The sequence below is a fragment of the Indicator indicator genome, chromosome 4 (assembly GCF_027791375.1).
Source record: "Indicator indicator isolate 239-I01 chromosome 4, UM_Iind_1.1, whole genome shotgun sequence".
NCBI classification, from domain to species: domain Eukaryota; kingdom Metazoa; phylum Chordata; class Aves; order Piciformes; family Indicatoridae; genus Indicator; species Indicator indicator.
Window position 1 is genome coordinate 24,627,105 of NC_072013.1, and position 17,719 is coordinate 24,644,823.

The 17,719-nt window shown below is 39.5% G+C and overlaps 1 protein-coding gene across 5 annotated transcripts in view; it reads left to right on the forward strand.

The window, feature by feature from the left end:
* The first annotated feature begins 338 nt into the window (after positions 1 to 338).
* MARK3 (microtubule affinity regulating kinase 3) overlaps positions 339 to 17,719 on the forward strand; it is a 60,752-nt gene continuing 43,371 nt past the window's right edge. For 4 of the 5 annotated variants that reach the window (XM_054400598.1, XM_054400599.1, XM_054400600.1 and 1 more), the window contains exons 1-2: positions 339 to 389; positions 12,832 to 13,023. In XM_054400598.1, coding sequence (XP_054256573.1) covers positions 339 to 389; positions 12,832 to 13,023 — 243 coding nt within the window. The remainder of the gene's footprint in view (positions 390 to 12,831; positions 13,024 to 17,719) is intronic. The other variant, XM_054400602.1, reaches the window with a different exon arrangement.

Here is a 17,719-nt window from a genome sequence, read left to right on the forward strand (position 1 = left end):
CGCCTTCCTTCCCCTGGCTTCATCCCTCCCCGCTTGATGACGCGCCCTGCTCCCCGCTGCTGACCCCCGCGGACCCCGGCCTGGCTGTAGGATGAGCCCGGAGGACTCGGAGGGGGCGAGACTGTTCCGTTCCCTGAGAGGGATCTAGATCGGGCGTGGAGCGCCGCCGAAGGGTGGGGGGCACCGACGCGACGCCGCCCCCCGCCAGTCACCTCGTCCTTCATGGTGGCTCCTTGCGACCACCATCTCCGAGCAGACGCGCAGCCCGGCCCGGGGGCCCGTGTGTTTGTGTGTGCGTGCCGCCGTCGCGGACAGCGCTGCCGCTCGAGTGAAGTAAAATGTCCACTCGGACTCCATTGCCCACGGTGAACGAGCGCGACACCGAGAACGTGAGTACCGCCGGCGTCGGGGGGGGAGCAGCCCGCGCCCCATCTTCCCCCGGCACCGCGGGCTTCGGGGACGCCGGCCTGGGGCGCGGCCCGGAGCTACCGGGCCTTGGCCGTCTGGGGTGGGCATCGCCTTGCAGAGCGTTGTTATTAGCCCTTTAGAGCTTGTGCTGTTCCCAGTTTGCCGGTTTATTTTAAACTAATTGGTTTTCTTTAACATCTACCATGGTGGTTCGCCTGTTCAGTGGCATTTGCAGGCATCCCTCCCCCAAATCCAGAGTCCCCACGGTAAATGCTTTATTCAGGTGTTTCTTGGTGGCTAGGATTGGGTTTGTTATGTTGGTAACGGGGAAGAGAAGATCTGCGGGGAGGTGGTGGTGGGTTGCTGCCTTCTAATATGCAAACTTACCGCTAAAAACAGCCGAATAAACCTCTGGTAAACAGATGGCAATAATTCAGCTCCGGTAGGGGTGGGCTAGGTGACCTACATAATAAACCTCTTCCCTGCTTAATTTGAAAGGTTCTCCATGATAACGATGCTGTTGGGCTAGTCACCTGTGCAAATTGACATTAAAAAGGTTTCTTTATTGGAGCTGTCTCTCAGATAAGGGAGCCTGTTCATCATTTCTTCTCCCCCCTCCCTCTATTTTTTTTCTTTCACAATGCCACGTTTTAGGAATTGACATTTTATTTACAAGATTGAAACAAATACTAAATCAAAAATCACACAGGTCCTATGCTAAAGGAAGAAGGAAAAAAGAAAATATAGTCCTACCACATGAGCAGATAACCACAAATGAAGCTCAGAAGGAGACTCCTGTTCTGCAGATAGGAGCTGTATGTCTTTTAAGTTAAAACTTTATCCCGGTGCATCCTGTCTAACCATTTTTCTGCATAGGCTCTGACATGTCCCCAAATAATAAATAAAAGGGAGTTGTCACTCACTATTGTCTAAAATGAGTTGATAGTGAACTTTGTATTTAGCTTTCTGTAAAGGCTATCTGATGCTCTTGAGAAGACAAATGCTGAACTTGACAGAGGTGTTGTTTGTTTTTGTTTTTTTTTCCAAGACTGCTTGTGTTTTGGACTGGTGCAAAAAGTGGAAACTTCAGTTAAGATCAGGAAAAACTGTTGGATTGTTCCAGACCATAAATAGTCCAAGAAAAGTGTTGGTAGCTCCATTGTTTAAAACAAGACCAGACAAAGCATTAGAAAACATGCTGCATGGAACAATTACTCCATTACTAGGGGTTTAGATTTTATTGACATAATAGGCACTTCTAACTTCTGTGATCTTTATTTGTTTTAGCACTAGATGCAACCTGCAGGCTAAGGGCTGTATGGAGCAAAAACCCAGCTAAGCATATTTGGTTGTAAAATCTCAATGAGCTTCCTGCCTTGTGGAAGAAAATTATTAAAATGTTATGCAGCCCTTCTTATGCCATAGGGAGGGTAGAAGTTGTAGCATACTCCACAAAATACTATATAAAGTTTATTTGGATAATTGTTGTAGTCTTACAAGCAAGCCTGACTGAGGTTTTCAAGCTCCATGTATATATGTGAAGGCCACCCAGTAAATCATTTTAGAAAGTGTTCAGACTCTAATGTAATTAATTCAAATTTTGCTATGGATAACTTAACAGTGGAGAGACTTAGTATGTGCTTGAGGAGATACATTATTCATAATGTGTGTTCCAGCACTTGAAGTTAGATTTCAGCGTTCCATTTAAGGCACCTTGTTTCCATTTCAAAATACTGGTCTAATACTTCTCTTTAGTAATCTTCATAATTTGGCATACATGATTTGTCTTGCTTGCAGAAGAATTGCTTTAGGTTTAGGTTAAGGCATATTTTTCAACTGCTGTAATCTGAGCTGGTGGTCACAGAAATACCTGTAAATTGTGATACTGGCAAGGAGTGATTTAATCCAAGTGCACCAAATCTGTTGAACTAACACCCCACTGCAGTACTGAGGAAGCTGTCTCTGGCCATCATCTAAGTAGAAATTCACCCAAATGCATTCTGTTCAGCCTTGCTTAAAAATAAATTTAAATATTACATTTAGTCTGTCTGAATTACCACTACATCTGTGAATGCCAGGGCTCTCTTTTTAATACCAAATGTGAAGATTGTGATACTTCAACTAAGTGCTCTTCCACCCCAAATCTGGTTTTATTGTGTTGAGAGGTAAATTGAGACCTTGATTGTCTTTCATATAAGAGAAGGCTAAATAGTTAATATTCATAGGACTCTTTGAAGCTTGAGTGGACCAGGCTTAAGAGGTATTCAGCTAGCCTTTGGGCTGTGATTGTGGACCCCCTTAATGCCTTCTCTTTCCTTGGAAGATTACCACTGCTGACAAAGGCGTAGCTGATGTTGAATCTGGTTGAAGTGTGCTGATCATAGCTTATCCATGCCTATACTTGTCAGTTTTGAAAATGAAGTTACCCTCCAGAATGATGAGAGTAAATTATTGTCTGTGCTTGCAGTTAACCACGTTCAGCGGTTGGCAGCTGTTGAATAGACAAGGTCTAATTGTCAGCACTTGATGTATTATTTTTTTTCAAGGCAGTGTATACCACTTCTTACTGAGGCATGTACTGCTGAAGTGGAAATACTGTCACAGTGACTTTCTCCAAAAGCCACTCACAGCTATCCAGCCTTTAGTGCCTTTGAGATGAAAGAATTTGGCTCCGAGTCACCTGGTTTTGAGAGGAAAGGCATCCCAGATGATCTGTGATCATAGGAACTTCACACTTGGACAGTTGGAAGCTGGCTGTTGGCCCGCAATGAGCTGGCTTCTCACCGTGAAGGTGGAGCAGCTCTTCTCTGACCATGTCTTGTGTAGCAATGGCTGCCAGTTACGTAGGGAACAGAAGTGAATGAGAGAATCGAATCTTTTCTGTCTTCTGCAGAATTACGTCCTGCAGGTGGGAGAAAAAAGCATCCAAAGCAGCAGAGAATTCTTTCATACAAAACTGCGAGACAAGGTAGACAGAGAAGAAGAACCTGTGGATGTTACAAGCATGAATAAACCTGTTTTACTAGCAGTGAGGAGGAAGGGAGAGAAGATAGAGCAGGAAAGAGTGTGGAAATTTAATGGGAAAGGAAGATAAATGGTAGAAAATGGAGATAAGAGAAGGCACAGATGAATGTGCATATGGCAGGATGGAGGCTAAAAATGACAAAGAAATAGAACCAGAAGGTGCAAGACTTTGGGAAGAAGGACAAATATTCATTAAAAAAATTACAAATCAGGGAAGAATATAGTGTACTGTGGATAGAAACAAGGAAATACAGTTGGTATGGAGGTCAGTAGAATTCTTTATGAGCATGAAATAGGAAAATCGTGACTAAACAGTTTAATTTGAACAGCTGTGGGGTTTTTTTGGGGGAAAAGTAACTGTTCTGCGTATGTTAGCACTGCAGGCCAATCTGAATTAAAAAAACAAAGTAATTTGAGGAAAAGCGAGACTAAAATACTCTCTCACTTCCATGACCGTGCCTAATGTGAAACATTTACTATGGAAAAATGCCAATGATGGCACAGTGATGGCAACTGTACTTTTACAAGCCTGTATAAAAGGATTTTGTGTAGCAGAAGTATATTAATTTAGTTGTCTGGGGTTTTTTTAGTATTTATTTTAAAAGGCTTAGTAAGGGCAGTTAGGTTAAAAAATTTACTTTTAAGATACTGAAGGTTAGTGCAGTATATCTTGGTTTCTTACCAGGTAGCTATGAAATGCATTAGAGCATTTGCAGACAATATGCAAGCTTGCATTATTTTATGTATTATTTATCAGTCTTCTCCTATTACAAACAGATCTGTAATCAGTATGCTTTCTTCGATAGTGTGAAATCCTGATTGTTTGGGTATTTTTGAGAAGGGCTGAGGTGGAAAGCTTGTGTGTGATCAAGAGTTCTGGTAGATTTTCTTCTACAGGGACTGTCTGTGGCAGGTCCAGTACTGTGTGTGTTCATACTAAAAAAAATACCAGATTAGGTTGTGTGACATTGTGAGTCACTGACTGCTAGTATTTTCACATTTTGAAGCAAGAAGCTTAATTCTTTAGCTCTGCTAAACAGCTTGTGCCATGTTGTTTAATCATTTGGTTTCACTGTGGGCTTGAACTGACAGGAGGCTGCTAGGGGTGTCAGCCTTGAATGCTGCTTCCCACCTGGGGTTTATGCCAGCACTAGTTACTGTGGGGCTATATGATGAGTCTGGTTAGCTCCCTGATCTGAATGAAATCAGCCCTAAAGAAAAGGGGATTTATCTCCATTCTGTGTGGCTGCAAATACTGACAGAGAAGAGAGAATGGGAATGTCCGGTTCAGCTAGGGAAAACGAGAAGTACTTACTACAATTTGTTTTGCTTTAAGCTAGTCGTAGTACAGCAGCCCAGGGCTAAGATCACTTGAGTTGTACCACAACTACAAAGAAATGCAGAACAGCACAATTTGTGCAAAGTGTTTTTGTTTCTAGAAACTGACTTTTTTTTTTTCCTCTTTTACATTATTTCAGTAACTCAGAAAAACTAAGCTGCAGAACTTTACTCCAGAAACTATTAAAAAGTCAAACTTAATTCATGAATTTTATTATCACCACTGAATATGACTTAAATTGTGGCCTTTAAATTAACTGTTTTAAAAAACAGGACACAGCTACAGAAATTATTGAAAGAAAATAAACAAGGAAATAGGGAGTTTTTTAATACCCTAACCTTTGTAGACGTCCTAAGCTTTTTTACCCACTCAATTAATATTCTTGTTTGCTTGGTTCTCCATTTTAATTCTAGTCAAAAGACATGATTGCATGTCTCAGGTGACTCAAGTCAAAGGAATTCTAAGAGTGGAAGCATTTGTCTTTCTAGATCTACATTTCATATGATATACAAGTAGCATGTGTCTGCAACTTCCTTTTCTCAGTTAAGTAATGCTGCCTCATGGATGTCAGCCAGATCAAAAATGGAGGTCACACTTTTTTTTTTTTTTTTTTTAGGCTTATGGCATGTCAAGGTTGGCTCTGCTTAGCACGGAGATCATCTGACACTAAAAATGTTTAGAATGTATTATGCTTACTGCTGTTAAAACACAAGCCTGAAAGGTACCAACTATACCTGCAATAACCTTCTCAGTCTCCTGGATGAAACCCTCAGGTTAAGGAAGACTTCTTGGCCAGTAAAGCAGCGACTAGCTGAGCTTCATGTGTATATATACATACAAAAAGAAATTAGCTTTCAGATAAAATTTGTTCTTGCAGGGTTAAAGCCTAAAAAATAGTTTTCTATCTGCAAGCTCAATGTGGTCTTTGAAAACCAACTGTGGAGGAGTGGTTTTTTGTTTAGTATGTAATTACTGACAGTGATGATTCTGGAAACAACTTAGTTGGCAATATTGTTGATGAAGAATAGCTGAAGAGCCAAGCATATTCTATTATTCCCCAGGCTGATGTCAATAAATACCCATTTTAATCAGCAGTAAAGAAACTTTGTCTGGAAAGATATGATAAATGTCAGATCTTGATAATGTGAAGCAACAAAAGAGCTTTTAAAAAGCTTTTCTAACTGGCACCAGGCATCGTTTTGATTATATAAGCAGAATTTCTTCACTGTTTTGTTGTTCAGTGCTAACACAGAGATTCACTCTCTTTCCTATACTGTACAGAGAGTGGACCAAATGATGTCAAATACATCAGCAGAGGCGGTAGTGGTTGTACATGGAGAGGACTCCTGGGCCAGACCCTGTATGTCTGCAAAGGGAGCATAATTTATTTCCTGAAGGCTGTTAGTGCTTTGCTGTTGGAGTTCTCCCACTGATCTTCAAGGCAATGCCATTTTTCAGTGGCACTTTCTACTGCTGAACTGTGGCCAGAATTGAGTGTGCAAGTGTTGCTTTGGGTAGCAATGCTCCTTCTGCCAAGTGAAAGTCTCTCATATGCCAGTCCATACTTTGTCTCCAGCAGGCAACTCAACGGCTGGGCCAGCTCTCTGTGCTGTAGCTGCCCTGTTCTGGCTGTTGTTCCTGTTTCGGTTTTTTATGGTTGTTGTTCTTGGGTTGTTGTTGTTGTTTTTTTCCCCGATGAGGTTAGGGAGAATCGTGAATGTGTGTCAAGACGTATAGCCTGTGTGTGCTAGAGACTGTATTTACTCTTTATATTCTTCCTTTAAATGGATTGTTTGACAAATACAACCTGATTAAACTAGCCACTTGTTTTCATGAATTGTCATACCAGTTAAATGAATGAGTACTATGGTAGGCTGGGAACTGCACAGTGGAATTCTTCATATTTTGACGAAAGAAGCATCCAAATTAGTGTTTTCTCTCCTTTACCAGCTATAATATGTGCTCTGTTTTCTCCCTTGCTGAGTTCTCACCCACTCAGTTGTTTCACTTGATCACAGCATCTATAGTAGTGGGGCTGGAGCACTCATCAGTCAATCTGCCTTCATGGATTGATAACTTTCATGCATTGTAGAATACCATTAACAGTTTTGTGATGTGGTAACCATGACTGTTCACCTTTAAGAATGATTATGTAGAAAGCTAGTCCAAAAACTGCCTTTTAATTATACGTACTGGAAACAAAGAATTGGATACACAAACACAGGAGCATGGATGTACTGGCTCTGACAAAATCCATCTTTCTCTGTGTTCTGATTTGTGTCCTGGTCAGTGGTAAAATGGAATTAAAATGAGGAAAGTACAGAATATCTTCAACTGATGTCTTCCTATTTTATAACATAGAAAAATAATGTAATATTTTATAATGTATGATAACTTAGGGATTCCCAAAGCAATAACTGGTATATAGGCAATTGTGGTTGAGTGTTTGCTGTGACACCTCTTGGTGGTTGCCAGAAATCTCTGTTTTGACTTTCCAGTAGAATTCCTTTGTCAGCAGTCGCAGTATGCCCTACTGTGCTGTTTCACTGATACATCTGTGCAATAAGACACCACCTCTTAATATCCTTAGGGCTAACCTTCTTTCTTTTACACTGAGGAGTATTTGTCAGTCTGTATGTTCTGAAAAGATGTTAATCATAAATGAGGAATAAAATATAACATTGTTAGAAAGGGCTGCAGCAAAATTGGTTTCCATATGTTTCGTTTAAAGTATTGAAAACAAAACAAATCACGCAATATGCTTCATGATAAGTAAGTACTGATAGGGAGTGTGCAGCCAGAAATTACCATTTATTTATGCCAGTTGCCCAAGTTAGGGTACTGGAGCAGTTTCATTAGCTGGTTGTAGTTTCAAATATGCAGGTCCTGGAATGTTTACATTATTAACATTGTAAGGTGCAGGCTTTAAGTACGAGGGGGGTTTATAACTAAAAATGCTGAATTGAAGCTGTCAGGATTGTTACAGGTTTGAACAGCTTTCCAAGAAATTCTATAGTATCATGTGTAATATTTCATACAAAGATGAGGTAACAGCTAAGATAATAAACATTCCTAGAGACTTTTGTAAGATTACATTTTATTCGTTTGGCTGATGAGAAGATAGATTTCAGTATTGTATAAATACTTTAAAAAAAATTTTGATACCATTTGTCCTCTCTGATATAGAAAGAAACCTTCCCACTTACTGTAAACATGGATTTTTTGGCATTCTAATTTCTTAATGTTTTTCAGCTTTTTTTGAATGAAGATTGTCTCTTCTAGGTTTTTCTCAGCTGTTGGCACCTTCTTAAGCAGTATAAGAACTAGTTATACTCTGCCCTGTGTGCTTCTAATAGCTGTAAATGTTAAGATCTCTCTAATTATGCAGATACTGGATAAAGCTAACATGTCAAAAATATTTCAGTTACCAGCACTTTCATACTTCATTTGCTTTTTACTTTCTTTTCTTTTCTTTTTCTTTCTTTTCATGCTGATCATTATCTGGCTATGAAAGGATGTCGGCTCATCATTGGGGGAAGGCTTTTGTGAAAAGGTGGGTTTTGTGTTGTGTTCCAAATACAGTTGTCTTAGGCTCAGTCCTTCCCACACAGTAAAATTTCTCTCAAATGAAGATGTTTTACTCCATTTCCTTTTGGGTTTAGTAATACCAGGGTGGGGCTGTGTGGAGGAGAATGCACTTTCTTGTTTGTTTTGTTTGTGGGTTGGGGCTTTTTTTGTTTGTTTTTTTTGTTTGTTTGGTTAGTTTGGTTTGGTTGGGTTTTTTTTTTCCTCTCTCTTCTCTTGTGAGAAAGCTTGTCATGTTGGCTTGGGAATGGATAGGGTTTTGGGGAAGTCTCCTACTACGTGCTGAAGAATACCCCCAAACAACCTTTAAAGTATTGTAAAGATTGTAAAGATTTTACAAGATTTTGAATTGGAGCTTGATGCATGCCCAAACTGAAAGAAGGTCCTTTATTGTCATGAGCGGGTTTCAGGAAACTTCTTTAAAAGAGGGTGTGACTCTGGCTAGCTGGAGGCTGCATAAAGTTCCCAGTATCTTTGCCTTGTTTCCCCATCTGCAGTATAATGGTCTTTCTTTGTGTGAAGGTAAGTATTTTGGGAATCCCTCAGCCACAGTGGGTGTCGTGAATGTTACCTTTAAACAGAACATACCTCCAAGAGATACAGCTCACCTACCACAATGTGTGGAAACTTAATACAAATAAACATGTTTGTTCCAAATCTTGTGATACTAAAACAAACTCCCTGTCTTATTGAAGCCATAAAAATGTAGACTTGGGAAAGAAGCCTGGAATTTAAGAGAATCTTCAGGGGTCAGGAACTGGAAGGAGGTAAAACCTGCATCTGAGAGTCTGCTTGGGAAAAGACAAATGTCCTGCATTGCAGTTTAGAGCGTAGATGATGCTATTACTATTTTTCCAGGCTGAGGTTTGAGTTGTTAATCTGTTTGCTGAAGGAAAGTACTTGGGAAATAGCTGAGTACAGCCAAATGCTATACAAGCCAATGCATGACTTGAACTTTTTCTTCATTATCTATATTGCCTTTTGTCTATACCGTTTAGCTTCCCCATCTACCTATCACAGCTTCTTGAAAAGTATTTGGGTGGGAGAAACACTTTTATTCATTTTTGAGAAACACATTTATTTTTGAGTTTATACATTTTAGTACTGTATGCTACTAAGCCTCTTCTTCCTTCATTTCCATAAGCAAACAAACAAAAGCGTGTTGAAACTGGGAAGCTATTTTCTGCAGATTTTAGAAAGGTTGTGTTATGCTCAATATAATAATCTTACATGTTGATAGATTTACTTATTTGAAGTGAAATAAAGTCTAAATTATATACAGTTGCAAATGGTCAGAGTTCTGAGTGAAACGTGGCTATAAGCAACTCAGTTGGAGAGATGCAAACTGCTTAGAAACATACAACTTGATATTCAAAAAGCAGAGCTGAAAAAAGTCATATTCCTGAAAAGAGATAATCTAGGTTAGGATGGAAATGCAAACCTCTGCACAAAGAAATTATGTTAAGTTTATCAATGCTACTCCAAGTGTGTTCACAGCTGTCAATTCCTCCCTTTTAAGTGTAAAGCTAGAAAGCACAAAAATGATAGCACACAGGAAGTCATTTCTCCACAGAGGACAGTGAAGCTGATGTATTAATGTGTAGTTTACTACGTGGAAGAACGTTTCTTTTACCTAATATTATTTATATAAAGTAGGATATGAGTAAGATTAGTTCTGAATAGGCTGCGCACAGGTTCTCTGGTTTGTGAATACATGATACCTGATGTCCACATCTCAGCTGCCTCATAAGCTAGGTCTAATGCAGTTTATTAGTTCAAGCACAAGACAGCACAGATGTAGATACTCTGTTTGCAGAATCAGCTGTGTGGTTCAAAAGTAACATTTACGCTGAATCTGTCAGCTGGAGAGCCCAAGCTAATAAGCCAGCATGGAGACGGGCTCGCTGTCACTTGTGCTGCATGCCCAAGTCTGAAAGGTGTATAGTCAAAATAGTCCTGATACACTTCTTTTTCCAAGGTAGGCTATCATCTCAGTGTAGTGCAGTGTAAGTAGTACAGCTGTATTCCTGGGATGCTGTGCTTGAACTAAAAGTGAGCCTTCCTCTAATATATCCAAGAAATACCCTCGTGGTCCTGTACAGAACATTGTGGTCCTTGGTCACTGGGGTAGCAATGTAGGAGTACTTTAGCATCAGCAGTTGCTACTGTTTTCTAGCTGGTCTGAATAATTTGACACTGGAAGGTACCAAAGGAGCTGACAGAGAAGTTCTCTGCATTGTGTGCTGCAAGGTTTGTTAGAAGTCAAAGTTTAGGGAAGTGAAGAAGTTAGGCAGTGCTGTGCCAGTACATAGAGGGGTAAGTAGGATGGCCTGAACAACCAGCACCAGCCTGGTATTAAAGGCGTGCAAATTAGCAAAATTGTTGATACAGGATTTTGCTATCTTAGGTAGTACTTTCAGATGGACAACTGTTCTTGTCCTTCTTCTCCTTGAGAATTATTGATGGATAAACAGTTGTTACAGACATCAGGATGTTATTGAGAACAAGTAATTGTTACTGAGCAGTGGATCTTGTTGCGGGTGTGCTTCCATGTTCCTGTACTGGTTATTAGAGGTTTGGAAGAAATTTATGCTACTGCTCCCAAAAACTAGGGTAAAGATTGCGAGGATGTTGCATAGGACAGGATGGGACAATCACCAGGAGCATGTAATAACCTGCATGTAAGGAAACTCTGTGTTTCATTTCAGCCAGATGTGAAATCATGAATGTAAGGAACCAGGAGTGAAAGTCAGTGATGTGTGGTAAGGGAATGGGAAGCAGTAATTCTTAAAAAGACTTAGGGTCGCTGTTGGGTGGTCAGATATAGATGATCTGCCAAAAAGGTTACTTCTCTCCATGTGAAATAGTAGAGCGTTGAACATGAGATGCAGTCTCTGTGTTTAGCCCTACTGCACCTACTGTTGGTATGGCATGTACAGTTCTAGCATGAACCTCACAAAAAGATGCTGAAAAAATAGGAGAGGCTTCTGAAAAGACCTACAAGAAATGTTTCCTTGTCTTTAATCATTCTTACAGCCGCCTGTTTAGGGAGCTCAGTATATATATGTAGAACACTTAATAAAGCCAAAGGGTAGTGTGATCATAGTAATTAAGTGCCTATATGGGGAGTACAAATCTGGTGACAATGTAGTAGCCAGGTGGTAAGGAGAAGCTAAAGCCAGACCGATTCTCAAACATGGGGTGTGTGTGTATATTCTTAAAATAGTAACTATTGAAACGATTTTCCAAGAGTTGCTGTAGGCTTCTGTCAGCAGTATTTCTTAAATGAAATGAATGTGTTTTTTAAAATAATTTGATCACAGCTGTTGCACTCAAATTAACAAACCAAGGAACTTACGATGCCAGAGTATATGGTCACAAGGTTGCATCAGGTTATTAAACAGTGTGAAACTTGCCAAGTATCATGCAAGTGTGGATTTGTTCATTTGTGCCTATACCATGATTGTTAGCTTTATGATCTCACATCCTTACGCTACAGTGATTTTCAGACAGTTGCTCTGTATCACGTTTTTGGTTGTCCCCACTAGGTTTCAGAAAGAGGAGGAGGAGGAGTAGTAGAAGAGCAAGATCTGAGATTTCTGGAATGACTGTAAATTTAGCGTGTCATCTGCTGTGTAGTCAGCTATTTACTTCACATTCACAGACTACTGAGCATTTTTAATGAATGCTTTAATTAGTGAAGCTGGTGTATAGATCTCAAACATGAGTTGGGAACTAAGGGACATGAGGAGACCTGCTCTTTCATAAACAGGCTGTTGGAGAATGAAAAAAATATTTACTATTATCTTAGCTGTGTGATCTAATGAATAAAGAGTATTACAGCTGTGAGATACGTCCATTCATTTTTACAATTAATAACTGTTCAGGGAAACTGAGTGGAAGGAACTTAACAGATTGCAGACAGTATGTCAGTTCTCTGTAACTGCTATCTGAGGTTTTATACTTTAGGTAATATTTCTTTCTTTGTTCTTCAGGCTGTCCTGGGTATTTTCAGTCATGAGATTTTGTAGAAATAGGAGTCTAGTACAAGAGAGAAAAAAGTCCTACGATTTTATCAGTAGTATTGAACTGGCCAGTAAGGGTGAACGTTTTACTGTGTGTGCTTTTGGGAAAGCTTTGTTGTGTCTCCTTTCCAAAGGCTCTAGTTAGGCCAAGTAATACAAATGTCAAACATCTCCATGTTCTGTATCTGATTCAGCAGTCTATATAAGTTACTATTGCTGCAGTTCAGGTGATGTTCTGCTTGGTCTTTACCAGGTGATTAAATGAATGTTGTGTTATGAACTGTGAACTTCTTTATTGTCTTTACCAGAGCAAAGTGCTGCATGAATCTTAAGCTTCAGTTGGGTCCTTTGAAGGTTCCTTCAAAGGAATTGCTAATGTTGAATGTTGTATGCTTCTCATCGTTGATGTCTTTTATTTATCAGTCTTACCTGTGTATATTTTTATTGCAGCACACATCCCATGGAGATGGGCGGCAGGAAGTTTCCTCTCGAACTGGGCGCTCTGGAGCTCGCTGCAGGAACTCTATAGCTTCTTGTGCAGATGAACAACCACATATTGGAAATTACAGACTCCTCAAAACGATTGGAAAGGGGAATTTTGCAAAAGTCAAACTAGCAAGGCACATCCTAACTGGCAGAGAGGTAAAGTGGTATGAGTGTGAACAGTAGCGAATTGCAGTAGGTGTGAAGGTTCTCTTGGAATAGCATATAAGTTTGTGAACATTTAGCACATTTTACTAGTGATACTGCTGCTGATGTAGAAAAAAAATAGAACAGGAAAGCCATGGCTTTTTTTTAGTTATGAAAACAATAGTTACAAAACAATGGTTACAAAACAATTTCTCTTGAAAACAGTCTTTTAAATTTGTATTTTTGGCAAGTCCCTGTCCAACTTAGTGGGGTTCAAGTTTGCTTCAGAGGTGTTTTGTGTGTCTTGGTCAGTGTTGTGTGGTGTAGACAGGCTTTCTCTTCTATCTCTTCATAGTGTCTAACTTGGCTCCATAATTAGTTTCTGGATGCCATTGTAATGTAACTAATAACTTGAGCTTAATGATGGTTCTGATTTGGTGAGCTGTAGTTCTGTTTGCTTGTTGCAAGAAGGTGTTTCTTGTTGCTGCTTTAGTAATAGCAACTCTAGGTACGGAAAGAAGGAGAAACACCTTGTTGACCTTTTTTTTTTTTTTTTTTTTTTTCCCCCAACCTGTCCAATTAAGTTAATATTGTTTGATACCAGCAAGGACTTCTAAAGAAAGATATGTGGCTGACTGCAACACTTTAAGGGAATTTCTTTTTTTCTGAGCTATATGGAGTTCAGGAGGACTAGAAGAAACAGAGGGAATGTAAGTTTGCAAGATTTGTTGGGAGGGCTTGGGGTTTTTTTCAAGCCAACAATTCTAGTGATCAGCAGTTGCCTTCTGGTGTTTAAGTTAGTGCTGGTTTGTAGACAAAGTTTTTGCTTAATTGTCTTTCACTTAAGTTCCCTCCTCTTTTTAGATACTTAACACAGGAAGTGCAAGTACTTGATTAGTATTTTTTGCTATTGCTACAGGTATAGGAGTTGTAGGTAGGTATCATGTGCCACACATTGCTTTGCAAAAGTTGAAGTGTATCTTAATTTAGTTGCACACAATTGTGTGTTGACCTCTGGTTAATTTTTGTCTGAAATTTCAACCAATAAAGTGACAGTGTGAATGGTGAAATCTAAAAAGATATAAGTGCTAAGTTTCCTTTAACTCTCATGGAATAGATGTCACTCAGTCCATTCAAGCATAAATACTTTACAGGACATGGGCATGAGTGGCATTCCTTCGGTGGGAACAAATATTTTATAGGAATATCTTGAAGATATTTTAAACTTTTTTTAAATCATTGTTTGTAAGAGAAATTAATAAAAAATTCTCTTCCTGCTAGGTGAGCTGTACAGCATTGATGATTACATATTTTAGATATATATGAGCAGAATTGTTCACAGTATCCTTGATAACAGGTTTCCCTGTGTCTTTCATTTACCCTTGCCCTTATCGGATCAGTCTTTAGATTATGCTAACCTTTTTTGTGGCTGTCCCATTGATGTTTTTAGGTTGTGATCAGCAACAGCACCTTGTACTTTGTTGAATCTTGTTTTCTGTGCTAACTCATCTCCAAGGTTGTTTATATCAGTTTTCCATTGTATTTGATGGTGCACTTGAACTCCAACAGTCCTAATCATTATGGCTTGACTTCCTGTGCCAAGGCCACTGATACAGATATTAAACAAGATTGGTCCTCAGTCTTATCCTTGAAAAACTCTTACTCATTTATTTCCAACCTGAAATCTCTTTAGCCTTTCCAACCCCCCCCCCTTTTTTTTCCAATTAAAAACTTTCTGTGCACATTTCAGCTTATCTAGTTCAATAATTTGTGTGAATTCTTCTAAATGAGGCTTTACAGTAATGCAGATAGTTGTATCTTGTGTTTCCATAGGGCACAGTTAACGGTAGGAAACCATGTTGTGTTTCTTCTCTCTGTTTCGCTATTTTTCTCTGCAAGTTTCTTAGCTCAAGAATTTTGTGGTAAATGGCTCTACTAGAAAAAAACCAAAGTCTGATAATTTCTAAATGTGTGCTGCATTGTTGTTTTTGATGGATGTTAGAAATCTGTGCTACAGGAATACTTTTTCGGTTTTTTTCCTTTTTTCTTTAAACCTGCCACTCTTAAGAATTCTGGGATAATGTTCTTAGTCTGACCATGGCTGGACAGCACTCATCTTCCTGAATTTGTGATTTCCTGCTTTACACACTTATTCCTGCTCGCTGTCTTGTCTTTGTTCCTATTCTTTTTGTCCAACTTATCTGCCGAAGTCTAGAGTAAAATGCTTAGTTTTACAAGTCAAGCTCAAATGAGTTTTCATCTCTGCTGAATCCTTGCTGTATTTGGACCCTACCTACTTTTTGTTTCTTATCTGTGAGGCTATTCTTTATGTTCTTTTAAGTGTCCAGTTCAGTTTCACTTTATGGCAATTCCTTCTTTAGGGCTCTGTGCTGATTAACTTCTAAATCATGCAGATCAGCACTTTTGTGTTGTTTCTTGGGAGGAGGGTTATGTTTGTTCAAGCATTCTTCTAGCATAGTTGGAATATGAATTTTCCTGTTGCTTGAGATGCAGCTTTCATGTTCCCGATTAGAGTAAGGTCCAAGACTCTCATCCTTCTCTGTAGAGTGTTTGCAAGGTGTATGATGAAACTCCAGCCTCAGATGACAGAAAGGGAGAAATGTTCAGCCCTTTGTGGGGTAATAAGAATATCAGCCTAATTTGAGGGCATTGAATTGTCACGCCAAGTAGCGCATGGCCTTCTGCTCACTGCAGAGTTAGGGAGGGGAGGATTAGCTCCACTGCACTACAGCGGGTGTTTGGAAACACACTCTTTCAAGATTCTTTGTCCAGGAGAATACTATTTGTAGTCTCTCTGCCCTTTTGAAACCAAGAATCTTTGTTGTAAATCTGCTTTTGTTAATTCTTTGACTCTATGCCATGTGTTTTCTGTGGTAATCTATCAAAGGTTATTTCCTCTGGCAAGTTTTGCATGCTTGCCAAAATTAATCTAAAAGATAAAACTACCTTTTGCTGTTACTGAGGTTGTTGGAATTGCAGCCAAAATTACTTGTATCCCTTCTGTTCATTGAAGGCATGTGCTCAGTTAATAGCCAGAAAGCTGAAATTTCATTGTGAGATGGGATTCTTTCAGGATCCAAGTCTGACTCCAAGGAATCTGTTGTCATCTTTCTGTGCTTCCCTTGGAAAAAAATGAAATTTAAGAGAGAGAAAGAAAAGGTTCTGAAAAGTAGCAGTTTGGCCAGTTTGCTCAGCGTCACAACTTTTGATCGCTTTCCTCCTACATGACTTGAACGGAGTTAATGTTTTAAGTCATGTTACTGTGAATGGAGGAAGCAAAGTTAATTCTACTGACAATCTCACACAGAGTATCATGGCTGATGCAGCAGTCTGACAGCATAGGTGGACCTGCATTCCTCCAACATTGGCCACAGCACACAATACTTGAAAATGTTCCAGGTTAATTTTGTGTAAAAAGAGTAAAGTTTCTGCTTTGGATGGCAATTTGATGCTTTATTAACTGTGCTTAGTAAAATTGAAGATGTTATTTCTCAGGCTTTTGAGAACTATTCTTGAGGGCAGGCTCCCTTTGCCTATGATTTGAAAACCTTCTCAAGGTACCTCAGATTGCTCCCTCTTCTGTTGATGAGGTTTGAGCTCTCAAACTCAGTATTAACACGCACTCTCAGTATTCATGTGGATAGGAATTCTCTGCATTCATTCTGCCTTTAAGGCTATAATTAGCGTACTGAAGAAGTCTGAGTCTGCCTGTCAGAAAACTGAGGTGTGTACTTCCCTGTATCTCCAGGGCTGAATTTGTTTGCTAGTGTCAGAGACGTCTCTGATCATCTGGCACCAATGCACAGTGAGAGAGATGAGCTGCCAAAAACAAATGCCTTTAGACTTCATGGATTTGAAACAAGTTTTTTTGTCCTTCAAAGCCTGACCATAATGTTACATCTCAGAACACAAACTGCAACTTCTTCAGAGTGAAATGTGCTACCAAGCCACAGCCATTTTCTGTGGCATGGGTAGTCTTGGGACAGCAGGTGACTTTCAAATAAGAGTATCTGCTATTGACAGGCAGCAGTCGCTCTACGTCCAGCATGGATGTATGAGAGATTGCTGGAAGTGAATAACTTTGTTACTTCCATGACAATAGTTCAAGAGGCATAATGGTAGAGGTAAAAATCTTTCTTGGTTTCATACATAGCTGCTAATATAAAAGTACCTATTGGTTTGTGTTCATCTCTTGTTTATATTTTTAAAGTGATTTCTCAAGGTTTTGCAATGGAATTTTGCCTGAAGAAATAGTGATCTTTGATTTCAGTAGCATACCTTAGAAGAAAACGTTCCCCAAAGCAAAAGAATACTTGCATGTTTTCTTGGTGACATCTCATTGTATCCTGCATGTAGAAGGGCACAAAATCTTCAATCTTGATTTCAGAAAACACATACCCATCATATAATTCTGTGATGCACCCAAGCATTTAGTCCGTATTCCCCTCCTGCCCTCTCCATCACGATTTCGCACATGAATGTAAGGATATAAATTTGCTTTGATGCAAAAATTGCCAGTCCCAAGTAAATGGATGACAGAGGACAAAACAGTGCAGAGAAATGTGAGCTGTGGTGTGAGGGCTAGCATCTACTGTTTGAGCCAAAAATTCAAGAGAAGCTGAAAGCCCTTGCTTTGAAACAGGTATTAGTAACAGCTTGGTTGCAGCATCTAGCCTCTTTGAGAGGC